This window comes from Lineus longissimus, chromosome 6, assembly GCF_910592395.1.
Source record: "Lineus longissimus chromosome 6, tnLinLong1.2, whole genome shotgun sequence".
NCBI classification, from domain to species: Eukaryota; Metazoa; Nemertea; class Pilidiophora; order Heteronemertea; family Lineidae; genus Lineus; species Lineus longissimus.
The window spans coordinates 16556199-16576201 of NC_088313.1; the positions used below are offsets into that span (position 1 = coordinate 16556199).

Genomic DNA, 20003 nt, shown 5'->3' on the forward strand with positions numbered 1-20003 from the left:
TGAACAGTAATCGACCATAAAAGCTCTTTTGTCTCTTTGTTACACTTGTAAATGATACAGTATTTGACAAGAGGCGGGTTTTATTCAGGTAAATATCACTTACAATGAGGATCAATGGTTTATTCCGCGTGAAAATAATGGACCAACATTGCAGTTTTCATTCAAACCCTGACCCATCAGTCTGATTGCTATCTGTGTCTGCTGATCACCTCAACAGATAAATAATGTGGCAGGGGAAGAGCATCAGTCTCTTGATCGAGAGGTTGCGGGTTCGACTCCCAGCCACTCCTTGATTTCCCTACCGATCAAGCACTTTGCAGGGGTCCCTTGAAACCACATTATTACTTTCTATCGAGACTGGGATAATAACCGCCACCCAAAAGCACGCTGAGCAATACTCAACATATCATTAGAAAGCACTACTAAGATTTATCAACTACTTGAACCAATTTATCAACTACTTGAACCAATTTGAACTACTTGAACCAATTTGGAAAATTCCAGAATTTGTGTTCTTGGTCATTGAAAACCCATCTGAATGACTCAAGAGAATCGCTCAGCGGTGACATTTGTCTTATATTCCATTTCTTACAAGTGTGAAAAAATCAGGCAAAGCAACCAAACAGTACATCGAACAGATTCATACCTTGATGCCTGCGTCAACAAATGATGTCTGAACAATATGGCTGGAAGTCAATTCCAGTTGCAGGACTAATTTGAAGCCAAATCCTTCTGACTTCTGTTCTGAAAATAGATGAATGGAGGGAGATAGTTAGAGGCTGAAAGAATGGTCTGAAAACTTTACAAAGTCATCTCAGCATCTATGCATGTATATGTTGGACTACATGTGTATTGATTTATTCTTGATTACCAAAACCCTGGAAAAGGATTGAAAAGCAGAAGTGCTGTAGTGAGATAAAAGCTAAGCAAATAAACCTGAAACTAACAAACAATACTCGCCTTAAAATACACGACATTCAAATCAATAGGTAGTGTGGGACCGCATTAAAGCAGAAGAGTGTCGCATATGGGATGGAGATAGCACCCCCACTCTGAGCAAAGTGTCAGTTTTTTTGCCAAGCAACTCGTGCCCCGATCAAATTAGTACCTGTATGTTTATCGCCTCGACTTCACACTTTGAAAATTCACCATATAAGGCCAGTTTAGAATCTTGTGTGGGCAGCCATATTTCTTCTCCAAAGACTGTAGCGAGAATCCTATCTCACCTGCTCAGAAGTATTAGATAACCATGCAGATATTTGATCTACAGCTATAGGCTTTGCAAGTCCCAAGAGGGGTGAGCGCATAACTCTCCATTTCATTTAAACACTGTAAAATGAAAATGCAGCTTTTTCCCGAAGTTGTGCAGAGGTATTCACAAAAATCACTCATATCTAATCAACAAGAAAATCATATAGAAATACCTATGACACCATATTGTTAATAGGCTCACAATTGCTTTTAATGGAAAATGCATTCGAAACAGGAACGGTAACTGCATGTCGATTCCAACAAACAAATCAAGCCAATCAGAAGAGTCCACATGCAACCAGCTGAAATAGCCATCCACATACTGGAATCAGTCTCTAAAGATGAGCTAATAAATCAAGAAATAGACAAGCGAATATTATTACAATGCCGTTCCTCCATTGATAACTACCGTCGCAATATATTCACCCAAAGGACAAATACTGAGGAAATAAGCCAATTAAATCAGCTGTCAGGTTTCAAAGCTGATAAAATCCGCCTGGAGTTTTCACAAAGTTGTCTGTTGACACTGCCTAAAGTGTTGAATCAGCCCAGTGCTTGTTGACCTGTAACCGTCAGCGACCACGTTGCACGGCCAACAGATTAGATAGTGAAAAAGCGTACATTTGATGACGACATCATCACCTATTCCAGTGATGGTTAAAGCCCACAGTCAACGTTTAAAGATAAACCCTGTTTGGACGAACATGGCCCTGCATGGTATACTTCAAATCTCATCACACACTGGCAATTTCCCAATGACCACCTTAAGAATTACACTCCATTGGCTTCTAGTCATTGCAAATAGCTCCATCATCGTCCATGTTAAGAATACCAATCACTCCCTTGGCGCAAATTTGAAAAACTGCCGATGAAATTCTCATAAATTGTCACAAGGACCTTTTACCTGTTCCATCCATCATTTTGACAATATGCTGATCGCAATGATGAGATGAGTCCTTTGTCATTCCAGCAAGAAATCTCGGGCATTCAGGGCACATCCATCATGGTGGGTGAAACACACCATCATCTCTTTTTTGTATACCAAGAAAGCAGCCAAATAGGCAGTTTTTGCCATCCTTCTATAGACGGCGAGAATAATAACAGAGGAAAACAATTTTATGACACACTGGAACTTTCTTCACAATGCTGTATAGCCAAAAGATACAGCTGATAAAGAGCTATCTCACAATATTTGCTTTTGAGATTAAATGCCTGAAGGCATTGGAAAAGAAAGGCATGCTTGACCATTGTCAAGGCAAAGGCCAAAGTGAATTTCATTGTATGATGAAATATCATGAAACGTCAAGATTATTCGGTCAAGTCACCCGACTAATATCTGTATCACTAATCCTGTGCAGTGAACATCTCTGGATGAGCCTCCAGCTCAAGTTCTCACTCTGGTAATCTGATCCTGTATAACAATTCTTTTCTTTAGAAACTGCCATTGAAGGCAGATTAAATAACAGATTATTTTGTAACGCAATGCCGCTCATCAGAGATATCGCTAAGTGCAAGCAGATTCAATTAGCAAAGAGTCAAAGGGTCGCATAATGTGACTTGTATTTGAAAAATAAAGCCATGGTGTGAAGAAAGCAAAAACCTTGGAGACAGTTCTCGAGCTGAAATTCGCAAGATAACGATGGCATGTAAATTTCAGTTACAGCACTGCCACCTGGTAGAGATCTTTCCCTGTACATTAACGGCTAAAATTGGTAAATCGACGACTCAACACTTCCGTTCAATCGAAACGAAAATTGAATTTCAAGATACGAGACAGGAGGTAAATGAACTCTGAAGAGACGCAAGGATGCAAAACGTGCTCCGCAATAAGCTCTGATAGCCAGGGAAAAAATACGGTACCAGATATCGACGCAATGGTATTAACTAAATTCTGAGGATGAGAGGCAAACCTGTAGCTTCGAGCATATTTACCAAGTCTGAATTGACACTATTCACAACGCGAAGCATTTGTGTAATTGTGACGAGAATTCGATTTGAGGGGACAAGTCGCTGAGCCAATCAGACGTGAATAATTTGCAATGTGGTGAAGAATTCGTAATCGATGACGAAGGAAGACTTTGCAATATCACACCACACTGTAGCTATGCTGAGGCACGGAACGGAACGGAACGGAATATGGTCTGCAGACGCCCCGTAATGATCATGCCAGTTGTTGATGTTGTCGTTACAGTAAACCCCGGGTGATGGCCTGGTGCTAAGCGCCCAAAAAACTGACAATTGTCGGCAAGATTGATGAAAACACAACAAAATTATAACTTTGGTCAACGTTTGTTGTGTTTCATCACACTTTTCTTGGCTATGTAGCACCAGAGCTAGAGTAGAACAATGTGGGCCTGGAAAAGTCATCTCCGGACTCCCTCTAAGTGCTCAACCTTGCCTTTTTACGTAGTTATAAACTACAGACCGGATTTTCACCCTATTCCGTAACATTATTCCGTTCCGTTCCGTTCCGTGTTTTCGCAACGCCGATGCTGAGGGTCATGTTTAGAGGTTTTAGGTTCTTCTGACATTGTTTGTGGTAAAACACCTCTTTTGTCCTTTTGTCCTTGAATGATACATGAAACGATATTGTGATATACATTAAGTATGGAACATGACAATCTATCACGCACGATCAAAGCTTAATACTCCATCAGATCAAGGAATCATCATGCTGGCCATGCCACACAAAGCCATCACAAAGTTCTTTGTCTTTGTCACAGATGCCTCATAGCCTAGTGGTTAACACTGCTGGCAACCACGCAATAGGGCCCGGGTTCGATCCCGGGGAGAACCCAGGATTGTATTTCTGGATGAACCGGCGTGGCTTTCAAGGAACTAAAATTCCTGGCTCTTCACAATACGTACATTAACGTATGAAATACTCGAGGGTCTGTCGGATGAGACTAAAAGCCGTGGTCCCTTGTACCTGAGTGTCTATGCCAGGGCAAGTAAAAGATCCTACATAGGTGGACAGTAGCCTATAGTGGACTCCATACCTCCGGCAAAAATCCAATAGGGTTACGACGCCGGTAATGATATGATGATGACAGCCCAATTTCCACAGTGTGGAACCTTCTTTGCTTTTAAGATCTTATCCAGAGCTGGTTTTCTAGAAATTGCCTTGCAGGAACTACCACTAGTTCCGCCAGATCAAAGGAAAGCTGCACTACTAGCACCAAAGATTCTCCAACAATTGAAGCTGAAAAGGTCAACACTACTCCTAATACATGTTATAGCCGAGAGGAGACATCTTTCTGTCTATCCTAATGTTGGAATGACAGGAAAATGACAACTTTGTCATCGTTCACAAAAAGAGATTAAATTTAAGTTGTGCATGGTGAAGTCATTGAGAAAGGTCTATCACCTGAGTTCTTTCTTATCTGTAGAGTTACATGTTCACCCACCTGTATGTGTGGACGGTGGTGTAGATGGTTAGACTTTTGTCTGTGATCATCGTGATGTTGTGGGTTTGAATCCCTGCCAGTAGAAAGAACCAAATTTTCATAAGATGGGCGATCAAAGTGGATGCTAACTGAAAATCAGACAGCCTTGTGGAACAAACTAGACCATGAACTGGCCTTTCATGTCCTGATATAACTTTTACTTGAACAGCACCAAAAGACCAACAAAGTTTCAATCCAAACGATAGCCTCATGGATAAACCGCTCGCTCTCATGAGTAAAAAAGGCAGCGGCTAGCTTTAAGAGATCGCAATATCTCGCTTTATTCTGTTATCGGGATGACTCATCTTACAGATTGATTCAGCTTTGTTTATGATGGCTATTGCAGAGGAGACGAACGAAAAGAAAAGCTTTGTTTAAAAGGTCAGAGTCTCCGCCGGCTAATGCAACAGGCTATCAGATATCAACCAATGCGATAAGACTGGCTGATCTAAGCCATCGGAAATATCAAAACAATGGCTTGAAAGCGACAACGTATAGAAAACATCTCGTCTAGATTACTTGATGGCTGAAAAATGCTATCGTCTTGGTATCATACGCCTTGAACGTACTGACGAATCAAAATAATCTTTAGGCGTGGAAGCTCGTCTTGTTGACTTCTTTCTGACATTGGTATGTTATATTGCCCTCATCTGAAGAGCCCCACAGACATGAGAGTTTTATTGCCAGATATAATATCTGTTGGAGACCTGCGCAAGGTATTTGTTTCTTCATAGATCTGTGTGGTTCGCCCTTGGAAGTGTTAACAGATTATTTCTCAAACCTGCATTTGGTTATTCAGACCAATATCCGGATACCTCTCATAACCGGATCACCAAATCGACCAGACATGGAGTCAATGTGATTACCATTGCCGCTCTCAAGTATTCTCATCTGCGAGAATAACAAATAAAGATCAGATCAGATTTCCAAAGAGTCACGATCGGAAACTTGGAAGTGATTCGATTTACGGTGATATGCTTGGCATGTTAGAACTGCCATGGGAGTGATAACGTCGGTCTACAACATTAACAAAGAAATATCACGTACTAATAGCTTGGCCAGTAATAGCCCATAGACAATGATGAAGTAGACATCACTAGTACGTTGTGACTGAAGAAGGCGACAATGTATTGAGACGCTTCTGGCTAAAAAGTTAAGTTTGGCATGTTTGATATTCAATCATCCACCTTTAATATCAACAAGAAAGAGCTGAAAATCTGAAATACAGACATTATTCAAGAGTCACTAAAGTTCCTTGATAGATAAATTATATACTACATTTAGTATCTGACTACTGGTAGCGTCACAGCTTCTTTTCATCACTGCCGCCTCATCTCATGACAGGTCAAGGGAGCCACCCTCTGAGCCCATTACTTCAGGCAGACGGCAGACTGATGTAGTTTTGAGAGAAGACGACAAGATCTGGAAAATCCCAGTTTCGTGATGTAAATAAAAACTGCTTTATAACACATCACAGAGACCTTCTTTGGCAAAAAATGAGACTTTCTGTAGCTCACACATTCTTGGTTCAGTTTTTGGCCATTCTTTTTTACGCTGCCTTACATCAGCTGGTGAAAGAGCAGTCGTTTAATATTAGGCATAGCTGGGCACGTGCTTCAAGGCACGAAATTTGCAGCAGCCCCAAGATACGCCAGGAACTGAACATGCAACAAATCATGTCACGTACCTTCCGCTAATCGTAAGTGATCAGATCACGAAAGCGTGGAAACAGATAACCACAACATGCAATATGCATCTAGATTACCATCACGTCACTTTATTTATCGTCTATAGAAATCGACATGCTAGTTCTCACCCGCAGTTAAAAACAAAACAGCTTTTAGCGCAGTTTGATAAGCGTATGTGACAGGAAGCAGAATTACTGCAAGTGTTACATCAATCAATAAAAATAGCCGCGTTGAATAGTTTGCCGGAGATCGCCAGCAGTATTGGACAGAGGCTGACGTACGCAAATGAACTGGTCACAGACAGTGAGGTATGAAGTGGTCCTTTATCAAACAGGGACCAATGGCATTTGGAACACCTTTCGTTTTGGACTCTATTGAAGAGAGAGACAAACCAGAGGTATAAATCCAGCCTCTATGATTTGAACAGCCTGTAGCTTTGTGTCAGAGAAAGCCAGTCGCTTAGGTAGGAGGGGGGCTTGTAAATCAACTCAAATAGATCCATTAGTCAAGAGGATTAGTTAGAGATGCTGTTAATCACAAAATGTCTCTTCCACGGGATAATCTTGAAAAAAGAGGGAGAGAAAAAGACTTCCATTAGCCACGTTACTAACTTGAGATTATCTCGAGCAACCTTGAGCGAGTGGTCAACAAAAGCAGCAGAGGCGAAAAGCAACAAATGATTTTGCGTTTCAAAGTGACACAAAGTCAGTTTGCAATCACTATAAATGGAAATATGAAGACCCCATCAAGCCCTGGCTCAATGGCCCTTGTGGGGAGATACATCATAGGTTGGGATGAATACTGATGCGAGTGCTGGAACGGATTAGAAATAGAATGACAAACTGGCCACTCTTGACAACCTGGGAAATGCAGACATAAGGTGTGGTCACCTCCCCCATGTGTCTGGAGCAATCCGGATATTTTTATCCCATATGGGTCAGACGTTATTGAGATCTGGGCCAAATACAATGAAAATTGAAATATTAGTCCAGATGATAAGGCCACTTTATTTATGTTCTTGACTAGCTATAGCTTGATTGGCCTACGATTAGTGATTGAGGATCCCTACCTGACTGGTCCAGTTCCAGTATCTTCCTATACATTCCTTGCACTACTTTCTGAAACTAAACTGGGATTTTCACATCAACGACTTTCCATGTTTTCGACATGCACTTCTCACCATAATAAAGGTGGACTTAGGGCTTCTATGCTCACGAAACAATCATAAAGAAGCCATATATATCTAGCTAATTATTGATATTTGCGATCAAATATCAGAGACCCTGATGGGGAAAGTTCAGATTGCATGAAGACCTTCATCCTCCTGCTTGGAGCTATTCCACAGAACAATCAATTTTTAGCAACCAACTCCGATGGGAAAATGTTCCAACTTCGCATATCTGTCAGTTCAACAACTTTCGGTTGACAGAGACCAAAATATGATAACAATTACAGCTTATTGTAAGCATTTTGGTGTTTTCAAGTTACAGCAGGTGAAAATATTCTTTTCAACATGATGATGTGAGCCTGTCAGGATGTTCCTGTATGATAGAAATCAGTCAGCTTAATGACCTGATATTGTCCGATGCCAAAAATACTGCAAAATTCTATTGTTAGACTGGTGGTATCTCCAAGCTCTAGCAGGCAAGACTTTAAAAGGTTTGATGTATGTCAGTGAAATCAATAGTTTTAATGAGTGATACTCTATTAAAATTATTATGAAAGGAACCAAAAGTTTAAACAGTTACGGTATTTTAATCATTTTCTGGACTTTTCAGGTTTTATGGATTTTTTGGGGGGTTATTTTGGCTAAAAGGACAAAATATTGCTTGTGAAAGATGTGGGAGGATAAAGACTTCAAGACCACATACTCGACAAATTCTAAAAAGTCATGAAGCAGATGATAAAATTCAAAAGTGACAAATACTTCCCAACATATGACATCAAACACGTTACCAATAGTCTCCAAAGAGATGAAAACACCAATGACATTATTGATAATCAAACCTCTTACCTTACTGATGATATCATGCGAATCCAATGATGCTGGATGACCAGCTCTTAACCGTAACTGTGAATCGCTAGCTCACTCCAGCAAGCGCTATTGACGAACTACTCGCCTCAGATAGTTACCAACGCTGTTATAGCCAACTTGGGAACTGGCAGTATAGCCCATTGCAAAATCTTTGTTCAGGCTTGTTGACAAAACGGAGGAGAATAGAGTGTTTAGACAGCTGATAACAGTTGTTTGAGGGGAATTGTTGAGTTTCTATCAAAGTGAATATAGATTTTCTCATCCATATTTGATGATAGTGAGATAATTCTTGTGGAGGAGTATTATCTCATTTTAACTGCAGATCATACACTATGATACAGACATAATTATTTGATGTGATGTTCGTCTACTCTATCATAGTCTTGTTTCTTATCTGACCCACTTGCGTGAAAGAGGGTGCTTGGGGCAAAAGACAGTCCTTGAGTTATTGGTGTGGGCTGATTGACACTACATTACATTCAAAATAATATATGACTGTCATCAGACGCTTTGAGAATTGATTGAGATATGGACTTTAGAACACACTACAATCTCATAAGACTTGTTTCTCAATAAGAAAACCATTAGTAAAATCACCTCATATGATGATTTACACAACTATTATAGCTCTAAAAAACCCAAGGAAGTTGAAATGACTTATACAATTATTTTCGTGAAGAAAAAAAGATCTGAGATTTTTTCCGTTTTCCCGTTTCTGTTCCCTTTATCCACATGCGACAAGTGGATTACTTTAATACAGTAATGGTAGGTTTCATTTGTTAGATGAGTCAGTGAAACAAACAGACCAGGTCATTGCCAGATCTCTATTTTTCAACAGAGTAAAATGCTAGTTTTTCAAACTTTATTTCACCTCATCTTGTCACCAGCAACAACAGACTCTTACCCATGATTCACGGCCAAACATCTTCAGGACAGATTAACATGTACAAGAGTCTGCCACCAAGCAGCTCAATTATACGCCAGTCACGTCAACAGGAACATCCTGGCAATTACACGAACATCGCCAATCTCCGGAGGTTTCAAATTTAAACAAAAATGACAGACTGAATTGTCGGTCATTAGCGAGACAAGAAAAACAGGATTGGCAGGTTGGATGCCATCAGGAATTATTTGATGATTTTTTTTGTTTCGTCATTCTTACATGGTGGAATTCAGCTATGAGGGAGTTTCCGCATCGCTTACGATTACGATTACGATTTCAAAGTCGTAATCGTAATACTCTCAAAACCGGCATGAACCAGAAATTTAGTTAGTTTCCGCATTCACACCAACGACTTGGTGTACTGTAGTATAGGCCCTATACTCTGCTCTCATGCTCTGGGTGCACTTTTCTCGGCGCTAAAACATGATCAAAATCGCCGTCGATCACATTAAATGCAGTTCCTATGTTTGACAGATATGTTCTGAAGTATTCTTCAATGAATATTTCACCTTGAATTTGATATGTAGCGTGGAAAATAGGCTTTTCGCTAATCCATGTAATCGTTTTTCGACTTACGAAGATCAGCCGGAATCCTCGTAAGAACGAGACGAAAGTACCATCGACGATTTCGCTGGGGATGACGTAGCACCAAAAATCGATGACGTCAAACACAAATCGTAATCGTAATCGTAATCGTAAGCGATGCGGAAACTCGCTATTGTTGTCTCCAAGCAGGGCTAAGTTTGTCAAGAGGCTGTATACTTGATAAGATTGAAAAGACTAACATCTGCCTATTTTACTTGTGAAAGTGACAGACAACTTGATTCAAAACATGCAAGTCTGAGGAGAGGGTGTTTTGTAAGACCCACCACTTGGAAGTTAGGGCATTGTACAGGCTTATTGTACAAAAATAAGACCATCAAGCAATACTAAAATGATGCTTTACGGTGATAAAATGTGATAAAGATAATTTCGACCTCAGTCAAATGTCATGGGTCAGCAAAAAATTGTCAAATACCTGATTTATATATACTAGTAATCCACCATGTCATACAGGAAGCCTGTCAGTCTTATAAATGGCCCAAGGAAGTGACCATTAGGATGAAAGCTGTGGGCCATCCGGCAGTTCAGCAATTGGATCGATTATAGAACACGTTATTGGCATTACTGTAAACAGCTAAATTTCTGTGTGCGTTTTATTTTCACGGATTATGCAAATATTCGCGATTTACGAAAATCAATATCACAAAAAAACTTTCTGGTTAGAAAATTTGAAAGAAATTTCTCATTCTGCCAAAATAAAAGTTCGGAAAATTAAAAATTTGACTTTTTTTCATTTGTCATGCACCGAGAGGTGAGATGAAATCACTTCATAGGATTTTATGGAGTCATACCTACCGGGGTACATGTCACAAGGGATGCCAGCAATAAATTATTCAGGCAAACAAATTCAATTTCAATCCATCTATTTAAGGTGGCAGTTAAATCTAATTTTCAAATTTACCTGCCAAGGGAGCGGAGGAAATTTGTCATAATCTAATAGCTTCCGAGGCAACCAACCTCAAGGGAACATAACGAACTTACAGACTGAGCGAGACATCACTAATCATCACTTACATGTCCATGTTCATAGTTAAAGAATTTGTCTGTGGCCCTAGCAGCAAGTATAGATTTGATCCATACTTGCTATCAGGCATATAGCCAAAGGGAGTACATGAGTCGGGCCCCCAAAACCCTTCTTAAGAAGTCATAAACACATCTGCAGCAGATCGTGAAAATCAAACGATCAGAAACGTTCCCCAGTCATCAGTACCAGGTAGCCATACTCTCCTTAGCGCTGCACACCACATGATCTTCATCAATTCCATGATCAAAGAATATTTCAGTATCGCCATCTATAGACTTTGTTCTGATTTCTCAAACCACCATGAGAATGTGACCACTGACATTTTCTCTTACCTGTCAGGCGTTTCTCTCCGATGGCTCTCGGTAAGTCAGCTGCAAGTTCCTAAAGACTTCCTTTTCACTGTCTGCAGGAATCGATTCACCCTGAAATTATCAACATGCACTGTCAGGTAAAGTGATACAATCATACTACCTACAGTGCAGAAAACAGCAAAATTGTAAGGTAAAGTGGTGTAATTATACAACCTACAGTGTAGAGAACAGCACAGTAGACGTAGAGGCTGTGCTGGGATGATAATTGTACCAACTTACCTTACATTATGATATAATGTTCAAATATAAAGTGCCGGATTCAGCTAGCTCAGTGTGATGCTTTTGATCTGAAAGGAGTGCCACTCGGAAAAAATGTTTGTTGTCAGTCAATAGACGGTGGTCATGATCAACTAGCATGCAATTAATAGGCAAACATGAGATATCAAAGACGTCTCTCTTCACCAGCTTGTTAAATCCGTGGGAAAAATCTCACTTAGTGCCTCATTTACGTACCTTGCTGTAATCAAACAATCCATGGCTCGTAAGTTTCATATTCATCTTCCGTAACGCGTACAGACGAGCCGAACGATTGAACTGCCGACTTCCCGTCCAGCCGAAAAGTGCGTAGTAATATTGCCGCTGAGGAACCACAATCAAATCAACGCGCCGTGCTGCCCAATCACGCTCACAACTATCCAATCGAATCCCGCTTGCACCTTTCCCAATATACGGTTCCAATTTTGGTCTTTTTTGCCGAGTTTCATCCGTTGGTGAAATTTTTGGTATTCGCATTATCCCGATGAACTTTTCAAAGTGATCGAATGTAGTTTTTGGAGTTTGTTTAGAGTCGTGCCTTTTGGATAAAATTTCCTCTCTGTACGTACTCTTTTCTAAGCCGCCGTGTAGAATGATATTTTTTGCTGTCAGTTTGTCAATGACTTGTGATAGAATTCCTTTTTCCATACCGTCCTCGGGATGAGTGATGAGAAGGTCAACATCATGACCCATCTCCTTGCCCCTGAAATCAATGGGGGAAGATAAAGATTAAAATCAGCAAGAAACTACAGCAATTAACACAAAAGCAAACAAAGAGCAAATGTGAATGAATATTGTTCTCACCTCCTAAATCCACCTGTGACCTGCACAGTGACACCAGGGAGTATACTCTCCGCGACCTCCCTCACCATATCTTCAATATACACAGCTTCAACCTTGCTCACCAAGGAGTTAAGATCATGGCGATAGGTTAAACCTGGAAAGCAAAAGTTTGAAACCTCTTAAACTGCATGGCCTATTTTACTGTTTGCCTGATATATCTTAAGCCCTCCTAACTTCGATGCGATGGGACATACATGTACATGTACGTTTTTGAATAAGATCGGGATTGACATCAGATGACATTATCTGGGCATACCTCACAAAGTGCAGTCAAGACAAGGTGACATTTTCCCCAAACCAGACATGATCCATAATCATGGTCCAAAAATAAGGTCACATTTGTAACCGGGGGTGGACGTGCAAAGATCACATCTATTTATTTGTCAATTTAGAGGTTTACACCACAAAGGAAAGCTCTTACCCTCAGTAATTCGGGGATCGAATACTTCATCGCTGTCTATTACATCGTAGACACTACGGAATCCAAGGTTCATCCATTTCTTGGCAGTTGCTGGTCCGACTCCATACACACCAGTGAATTCCTACAACACAGAGAGGACTAGCATGTATGTTGAGTTAGAAGGAGCTGCGAAGTAACACGAACCCTTTAAGATATTCAGTGAAGCCTAAATAAGAGTAAGAAGCTGTAAATATTTGATTGATTGATTGATCAATGGATTGATTGATTGATGATTGGTGCACTGTTGCTTTTACCTATATTCATTGAAAAAGCCTTTATATTTCATGTACCTTCAAAGTCTTGAACTTTTCACTTTGACGGATTTCCTCAACTTCAGTACAAAACCCTTCATCGAGTATTTCCTTCACAACTCGTTTCACATGACCTCCAATATCCGGAAGACCTTCTATTTCCTTGATATCGCTGACTTTTTTCGGAAGACACTTCAATGTACAGGCACCACGCCTGAAGGCAAGGGCTCGGGAATAGTCACTTCCCTCATCTCGCATGTCTGCAAACTTCTCAAGGACTTCCAAGGCATCCTGAAAAAGTTCAAGTTGACAAGTTTCCTTAAAATTTATCAATGAGAAAGATATGTTTGTCTAAACAACTAGCAAAGTCTAGGGAGTGGAAACTCAAGAGAGCTTTCACAGTACATCTGCTTTCCTTTATCATTAGGAATGCTCTGTATCTTTTGACATCTGAAAGAGGCTGGGAATAGAAGATGGGTTTCTTTCATATGTATGGTTCTGATAAGACTTTTGGAAGCTTTCCTCATGCGACACTTTGATAGATGATTCCAAATTGTGCTAGGTTCTCGTAATCATTCTGAACTCACCGTAAATATCTTGTTGTGGTGGTGAAGTGGGTTAGCACGTTGACAGACATATTCTGGCATGGACGGATCACCCTGGCCTTCTTCAGCTGTCGTATCAGACTGAAAAAGTTTTGAGGAATAGCATTGAAAAGATATCATACATGTCATCAACTTTGCCCAAAACCCCAATGAGGTGCCTCGGTTTTAGCCAACATTTTATCTCCATCCTCGCAGGGTATGGCGAGACAACCAATACCTTCAGTTTGGTACTGATTCCTTAAAGTCTAAAAGCATTGTTTTGCTGTTTTTCCTTTAGGTTTGATAAGGGATTGTACAGATAATGGGTGATTCATTTCAAAGCAACACAAACAAAATTGACCATGCTCTGATATGGTTAGGGAGGGATAGACCTATTTTTTTCCTTATAAAGATCAAGAAACAACAATGATGACTATACCTCTTTGTTCGGTTTTAGCATTTGTGCTGCCTTGATGGGGACAACTTTGCCTGCTTTCAGACAGTCGGTTATCCAAGATGAAGAAATAACAATGAAGTTGTCCTTTATGGCTGAAAGTTGTAGAAGTCTTTCAGCTTGGTCCAGGGAATCTAAATCAGTAACTACATGTGTCACCTTGGAGCTGCAAAAAACAACAACAATTTATCAATTGGTTCAAGGTTTGACATCACGAATCTATGTACCATAGCCTGAGAAAACCAACATCATGAAAAGTTTGAAAAAATGTCTACAATTTGTCAATGAATTAAGAGCTGAGATCGACCAGGCAATTTCTACTCTGGCTTGTTCAATGATAATTGCAATTCACAAGGTTATCAACCAGTTAACCCTTTTACTGCCGAGTGATTTTGATAGTTTTGTTTGGCTACTAAAACATCTGTTTCCACATTCATTGGACGGACAGTGTAGTAAGTTTGACTTATCACAGAACTAGGAACATCAAATTGAAGATTTCTGTGTTTTGAGGATTGTGTTCCTTACACAAGATTCTCTGAGATATTGAATCCTTTCTTCTTGGTCGCCTGCAACATCATCTGATGCCTCCTCCTCTGCATCTTCTGTGGGGCAATAAAGATGCAAATACTCTCCTCCCCCGTCATTGATGTCGGCCATAGTTGAGTATTGGATGCTAAAAGTAAGGCATTCTTAACTTTATTTGAGATAAAACATGAAATTAAATCTTCTGAGCGGCACAGATATCAACGAAATGCCAATTTATTGCAGTGAGTGAGACCCAGCCGCCCTTCTCGACAGAAAGTGATTACGCAATAGAACCAAGGTGAGCACAGCCCTAGAACTTGCTGAGGCAGGCAATGGGTTGTTTGCTTGTTTGACAGTTTGACAGTGCCTAAGTAAGGGTAGGCCAGAGTATCATCCCGACATTAGGATGCCTGGGGAGGGGGGGGCAAGCGTTGAGCTTGTATCCTTTAGAAGTGTAATGCTTCTTGGAATTTCTTCTTCCCCCAGACCCAGGCTAATGCCGGTGCCAGCTATAAAGCCCCAGGCCAACGAAGCCCACCTGACATTCCCCTTTTTTGTTTTCATCATAGGCCTACTCATAGGCTTTCGCTTTTGGTTTGCCCCAAATCAAAATCTCAAAATACACTTTTGTCACAAAATCATAGCGATCAAGCTCTATTCAAACTGTCTGAAACAAAGCTACAAATGCATATGTAAAATCTGAATTACTAACAGTCGCAATGAAACACAAACTGGGTGATTTACGTCATTTTTTGGCTGATGAAAATTATCAAAATTTGACTCATTGGGAGTTTGACAGAAGTACCATACGAGAATCAGTCGCGAGAAAGTACTCGGAAGTTCATTTTATGTGCGCGAGACTAAAGATGACATCTTGACACACAAGGGATCGCGGATTCCCTCTTACGAGATCTACAATGTATAGAGGCCCTACAGACTGCCCCTCTCATTATCTAAAGACACGGTAGTGTTGCAAGTTGATCGAAAAAATGGCGTCATAACCCTCTTTCCATTTAATCTTCATTCTGGTCAACAAGCGACAACACCATTCCCATTTCTGAAATGGTCATTAAAAATCTTGGTGAAAAACTACTATACTTAATCAAATTCTCTAATTAGAATAGAGGAACGCATGATCTTTGGATTCAGAGTCTTGGTATATCGCCTAGTTTCAGAAAAAAATAGAAATAAAATGAGAAAATGATATAAAAAAAAGAAATAAAAGAATAAAAAATGCTATGCCCCAGGTGAGGATCGAACTCACAACCTTCGCATATCTCAGTCTACCCGCACACGCGGGAGTACTGCTTATAAGTACGACGCGCTGACCGATTGTGCTACTGGGGCAAGCTGAATGCGAGGCGGAATAGATTGACTATAAACCGGCTGGCTAATGTATGCGATCAATGAATGACGTCATTTAGTGTCGTCTGCTGGGGTTCCATTCACGAGTTATTTATGTATGCATGGCATTAATATTGCCATTATCAACATCGAATATTGCGCTTCAGTACTATAGGCCTACATTGTTGCATAGTTCTAGGTTTTTATCCGAATGACTTTATTATACACACACTCCAGGGAGAAAAGAGCCGGGAAAAGGGTGTAGCCTAGGTGCCGTAGCCTATACACTCCTAAAGCAGAGCCGTTGGCGCAAGTCTCTCTTCACATCCGTTTAAAACATAACTTCTCCACACCAAACCACCATCCTCATAGCTTTCACTCTATGAAATATCGAGAGACGGAGTACGGGCCACTCCACTCTTGATGCTATTTATGTCATGCAGTAGAATGCCTGGGATAGTTTATCGCATTGATATAGCTCACTGTGATTTAGAGGGAAACTTGGGTGTAGGATTTAGGTGACCACTGAGGAGGGAGGACCGAGGATGGGACACTTTCTGTCCTGTCCTGTCCTGTAGTAGATAGGCTGGGAATTTTCTATTTCGGCCGGTGCTTCCACTGGGTCGGGTACCGCGGTGTGTAGAAGTTTGATATGTCCTTGGATAACGTCATAATATGTACCTGCGTTTTTTTATTTGACCTACTTTTCAAGGTCACAGAGGTCAAGTGAAATTCTGGGGTTGCATGCATGACAGCGCGACTAATTTCACTCACAACATGGACATAAAATTGCTCAACATCATTGGGCGGACATGACCAATGTACCACACACCAAGAAAAGAGATCGGTCACCACTGATAATACAGTATTTTCTGCAAATCGCTCACATCCAAGCAGTTGCTAGGCAACATAATCAAACAAATTGCGTCACGGACTGCTCCCGTTTGGTCTGTCATTAATCGGCCTATTCTCTGGTGATGCAGGGTTTGGCTGTATTCGTGTGTAGTCATGTTAGTATCGAGAAAACAGACGCTGGGTGCATTTGATGAGGCTGGTATCTGTTCGCTGTAGCAATGGAGTGCAATTTTTGAGTACTGAAGAAGGTAGGTGACTTTTAATATCTATTGACATCAATTTCTGCGACCGCATGCTGAGAACAAAGATTTGTAGTTGCAAATATAAGGATTTGTTGCAAGTTTAAACGACTGTAACAATTAAGGATTGACCATATAATTCAATTCAATTCAAATTTAGAGAAGGAGACTAAGAATTGAAAAACGAGGGTATTTTATATCATTTAGCTTGTACATGAATCTAAATATATCATTTTCTGCTGCCGCACTCAAACACAGATAGCCGTAAATGCACCCAATTCAGAAACGGTGCCGAAGGAAGTAACAGTATTACCGTATAATACTGTCCGCATATTATTAGCATTGCGTTTTTTCCCGTCAAATTGGTAAAAATAGACAATCAATAATTTCAAACTGGAAACACCCACTGAACAGAGATAGGAAACGCCTCAATCTCATGTCACAAAAGCATTCGAAGATGATAATTCGATACAGCCATTCGCCTAATAAAGGAACGATGCTGCAAATCATTATTGCGGTGTGTTTTTTCAAAACTCAATCAATTGGAAGATTTGCATTTTCGTTATAGGAAATCCTATAGATACGCCAACTGTAAACTCCTGAGGCAGTCCATTAGTCATCATACATGTAATCGCGGCCCACTGCGTTCGGAGTGTACAATATGAATGATAATGGAGCTATACTCCCAACCTCCCCATACACTGAACTTCCAGCAGCATTGCCTCCCGCGTTATCTTGAAGCTGAGCAATGAGGGTCTACGGAGGCAATACCGCTGGAAATTCAGTATGCCCTATGGGTATGAGGACCGGGCGCAGCGGATTTCCCGCTGCGGCACGGCATGCACCCATTGATTCGCGATGATGGGTGGAATCCACTGGAATATCTGTTTGTGTATTTCCTGTCCGTTTCGATGATGCTATTGTGATTCGCAGATGAAACAGATGTCCCACATTATGAGAGCGAGCTTCCAAATGTCATCAGAAGTCTTAGTCAAGAAGTCAAACTTGAATCTTGCCGTCTGCTGTCTGATGACGTTCGTCTTCTTGGCTCAAGCAGCAGGTGATGGTAAGTCCCCAGATTATTTTGTCGGTTAAGAAGGCCAATGGAAACAGTGCTTGGGAAGTGTATTGTATTAGTTTCTCAAGGACTATGTGCTGTGTTTGATGTTTCTTTTCAAGACAACACCAGAATAATAATAATTCATCCCTCATTTCTCTAATAAACGTTAGCCCCCTCGGGACAGGATTTATGTGGAGTGTTTAATCTCACCCATATTCTCCTCTAACCACAGGTATCAATCGGACGACTCCCACAACCACAGCCCACCCTGACCTAATATGCTTTGTCTGTGAAGCAGCGAGGATGGACTGTCCGGTGATCCACTACAAATTCCCCGTGGCTCATCTGGAAACGGGATGTTATGGATGCTACAAGGAATGGAAAGAGGGTGAGAGCACAGCATGGATTGTCACGAGATCATGCAGACCAGTAGATCTGTGTAGATGATATCGAAATCTGGACTTAGTTCTCTCCCTTGTCTTGCTCAAGGGACAGTTTTGATGCATCGTACAGAATGAACTCCTTCACGGCAAGGGCACAATCAGTGACTTGTTAACACCTTCTGCGCCGTACCACGTAGATCTACGTAGCCCTTCTGATCTGTAATGTTGCTTGATTGAGTCTTTTAAACACCTTCAGCCTCGAACAACGTAGATCTACGTGGCCCAAATCCCCCTCCCCTTTGAGCTGGTTATCGGAGTCTCATGGACTTCACGAAAGAACTACGCCATCGCCATCTTCAGGGAAAGATAAGAACTGAAAAGACCGTGAAAATACTGTTTGGTCGTTCAGTTCCTACCTTACCCTGAAGATGGCGATGGCGTAGTTCTTTCATATTCTGAACGGCGGTCTTTTCAGTTTCTACCGTGCCCTGAAGATGGCGATGGCGTAGTTCTTTCATGAAGTCCATGAGACTCCGATAACCAGCTCAAAGAGGGAGGATTTGGACCACGTAGATCTACGATCAAGATCCTTTGGTGGTGGTGGTGGTGGTGTTATTTTTCTCCTAACGCAGGATCGGATGGTGTGATCAGACTTTTTAGCATCATATATCATTCTAGATGTATTTGGTTACTTTTCAGGAGTTGCCCATGCCACTAGAAAGTGTCTTGAGAAGGCAAATATGACCGAATTCAGACAGAAAACGGGTGAGTACTGTTTGTTAGAAACATGTGTCCAAATCAGTTATCCCCACCAAGGACTGTCGTACATTTTAAAGAAGTTACATTCATTCATTTATAAGAAGTCACATTCATAATTTTTATCTTCTCACTTGCATGTTTCAGGCAACTCATCAGTAAGCTGGTCTGGTTGCAGTTCCAAGACGGATCCTGTCACAGGCAAACCGATTTATTTCTGTCTCTGCACAGATGACTATTGTAACTCAGCTTCCACACACCAGATGGCAATAGCAGTACCAATTGCTGCAATTATTGCAGTCTGCTACCTTTCATGGCCGTTTCTGAACGGGTGACGAAGTGTGTTGATATGAAAGAAAGGGATTCAGATTGATATCAGAGGGGCATTTCAGAACTAGCCAACGTCTAGTCATGTGATTTCATTAAGTGTTTTCCATGCTGGCTGACCGGGACTCATGTCTGAATTATTCATCTCAATCAGAAACTTGAAGATCAGAGGCTGCAAAAAGCCCGATACGGAACTTCGAAGTGAAGACGTGTCACAAGGAGTCTGGACTAGTAGTAGATGTCTTTCAGCCCAGTATGCAATCCGATAGAACCAAGAGATGTATTAAAATAACAAGTAGAACGCAA

The 20003-nt window shown here is 40.9% G+C and overlaps 3 protein-coding genes and 1 non-coding gene across 4 annotated transcripts in view; 1 reads left to right on the forward strand and 3 right to left on the reverse strand.

Moving 5' to 3' along the window:
- Window positions 1-733, reverse strand: part of LOC135488948 (uncharacterized) — a 22281-nt gene extending 21548 nt beyond the window's left edge. The window contains exon 1 of the mRNA XM_064773942.1: window positions 647-733. The gene's annotated coding sequence lies outside the window, so the exon portion shown is untranslated. The remainder of the gene's footprint in view (window positions 1-646) is intronic.
- LOC135488949 (DNA nucleotidylexotransferase-like) lies at window positions 660-15524 on the reverse strand. Its single transcript, XM_064773943.1, has 10 exons — window positions 15442-15524; window positions 14734-14881; window positions 14194-14374; window positions 13758-13856; window positions 13210-13461; window positions 12881-13001; window positions 12421-12553; window positions 11815-12319; window positions 11323-11412; window positions 660-744 (listed from the first exon to the last, which is right to left on the reverse strand). The coding sequence occupies exons 2-9, from the start codon at window positions 14850-14852 to the stop codon at window positions 11326-11328; spliced, it is 1497 nt and encodes a 498-aa protein (XP_064630013.1). The 5' UTR covers window positions 14853-14881; window positions 15442-15524; the 3' UTR covers window positions 660-744; window positions 11323-11325.
- A 448-nt stretch (window positions 15525-15972) lies between these two features.
- On the reverse strand, window positions 15973-16080 carry Trnai-uau (transfer RNA isoleucine (anticodon UAU)). The gene is made up of 2 exons: window positions 16043-16080; window positions 15973-16008 (listed from the first exon to the last, which is right to left on the reverse strand). It is a non-coding gene; the product is annotated as a tRNA-Ile (tRNA).
- A 981-nt stretch (window positions 16081-17061) lies between these two features.
- LOC135488893 (uncharacterized) lies at window positions 17062-19967 on the forward strand. Its single transcript, XM_064773816.1, has 5 exons — window positions 17062-17180; window positions 18105-18237; window positions 18464-18619; window positions 19314-19379; window positions 19518-19967. The coding sequence occupies exons 2-5, from the start codon at window positions 18105-18107 to the stop codon at window positions 19703-19705; spliced, it is 543 nt and encodes a 180-aa protein (XP_064629886.1). The 5' UTR covers window positions 17062-17180; the 3' UTR covers window positions 19706-19967.
- Window positions 19968-20003: the final 36 nt, after the last annotated feature.

Bases quoted from the DNA above. Each gene is read 5' to 3' on its own strand.
- LOC135488949 (XM_064773943.1), bottom strand. From the start codon at position 14,852: ATGACGGGGGAGGAGAGTATTTGCATCTTTATTGCCCCACAGAAGATG. The intron at 13,857-14,193 runs GTATAGTCATCA...AAACTTTTTCAG, and splicing joins TGCTAAAACCGAACAAAGAG to TCTGATACGACAGCTGAAGA. The intron at 11,413-11,814 runs GTACGTAAATGA...TGATAATTTCAG, and splicing joins GATTGTTTGATTACAGCAAG to GGTGAATCGATTCCTGCAGA.
- LOC135488893 (XM_064773816.1), top strand. From the start codon at position 18,105: ATGAAACAGATGTCCCACATTATGAGAGCGAGCTTCCAAATGTCATCA. The intron at 18,620-19,313 runs GTGAGAGCACAG...GTTACTTTTCAG, and splicing joins CTACAAGGAATGGAAAGAGG to GAGTTGCCCATGCCACTAGA. The intron at 19,380-19,517 runs GTGAGTACTGTT...TGCATGTTTCAG, and splicing joins CGAATTCAGACAGAAAACGG to GCAACTCATCAGTAAGCTGG.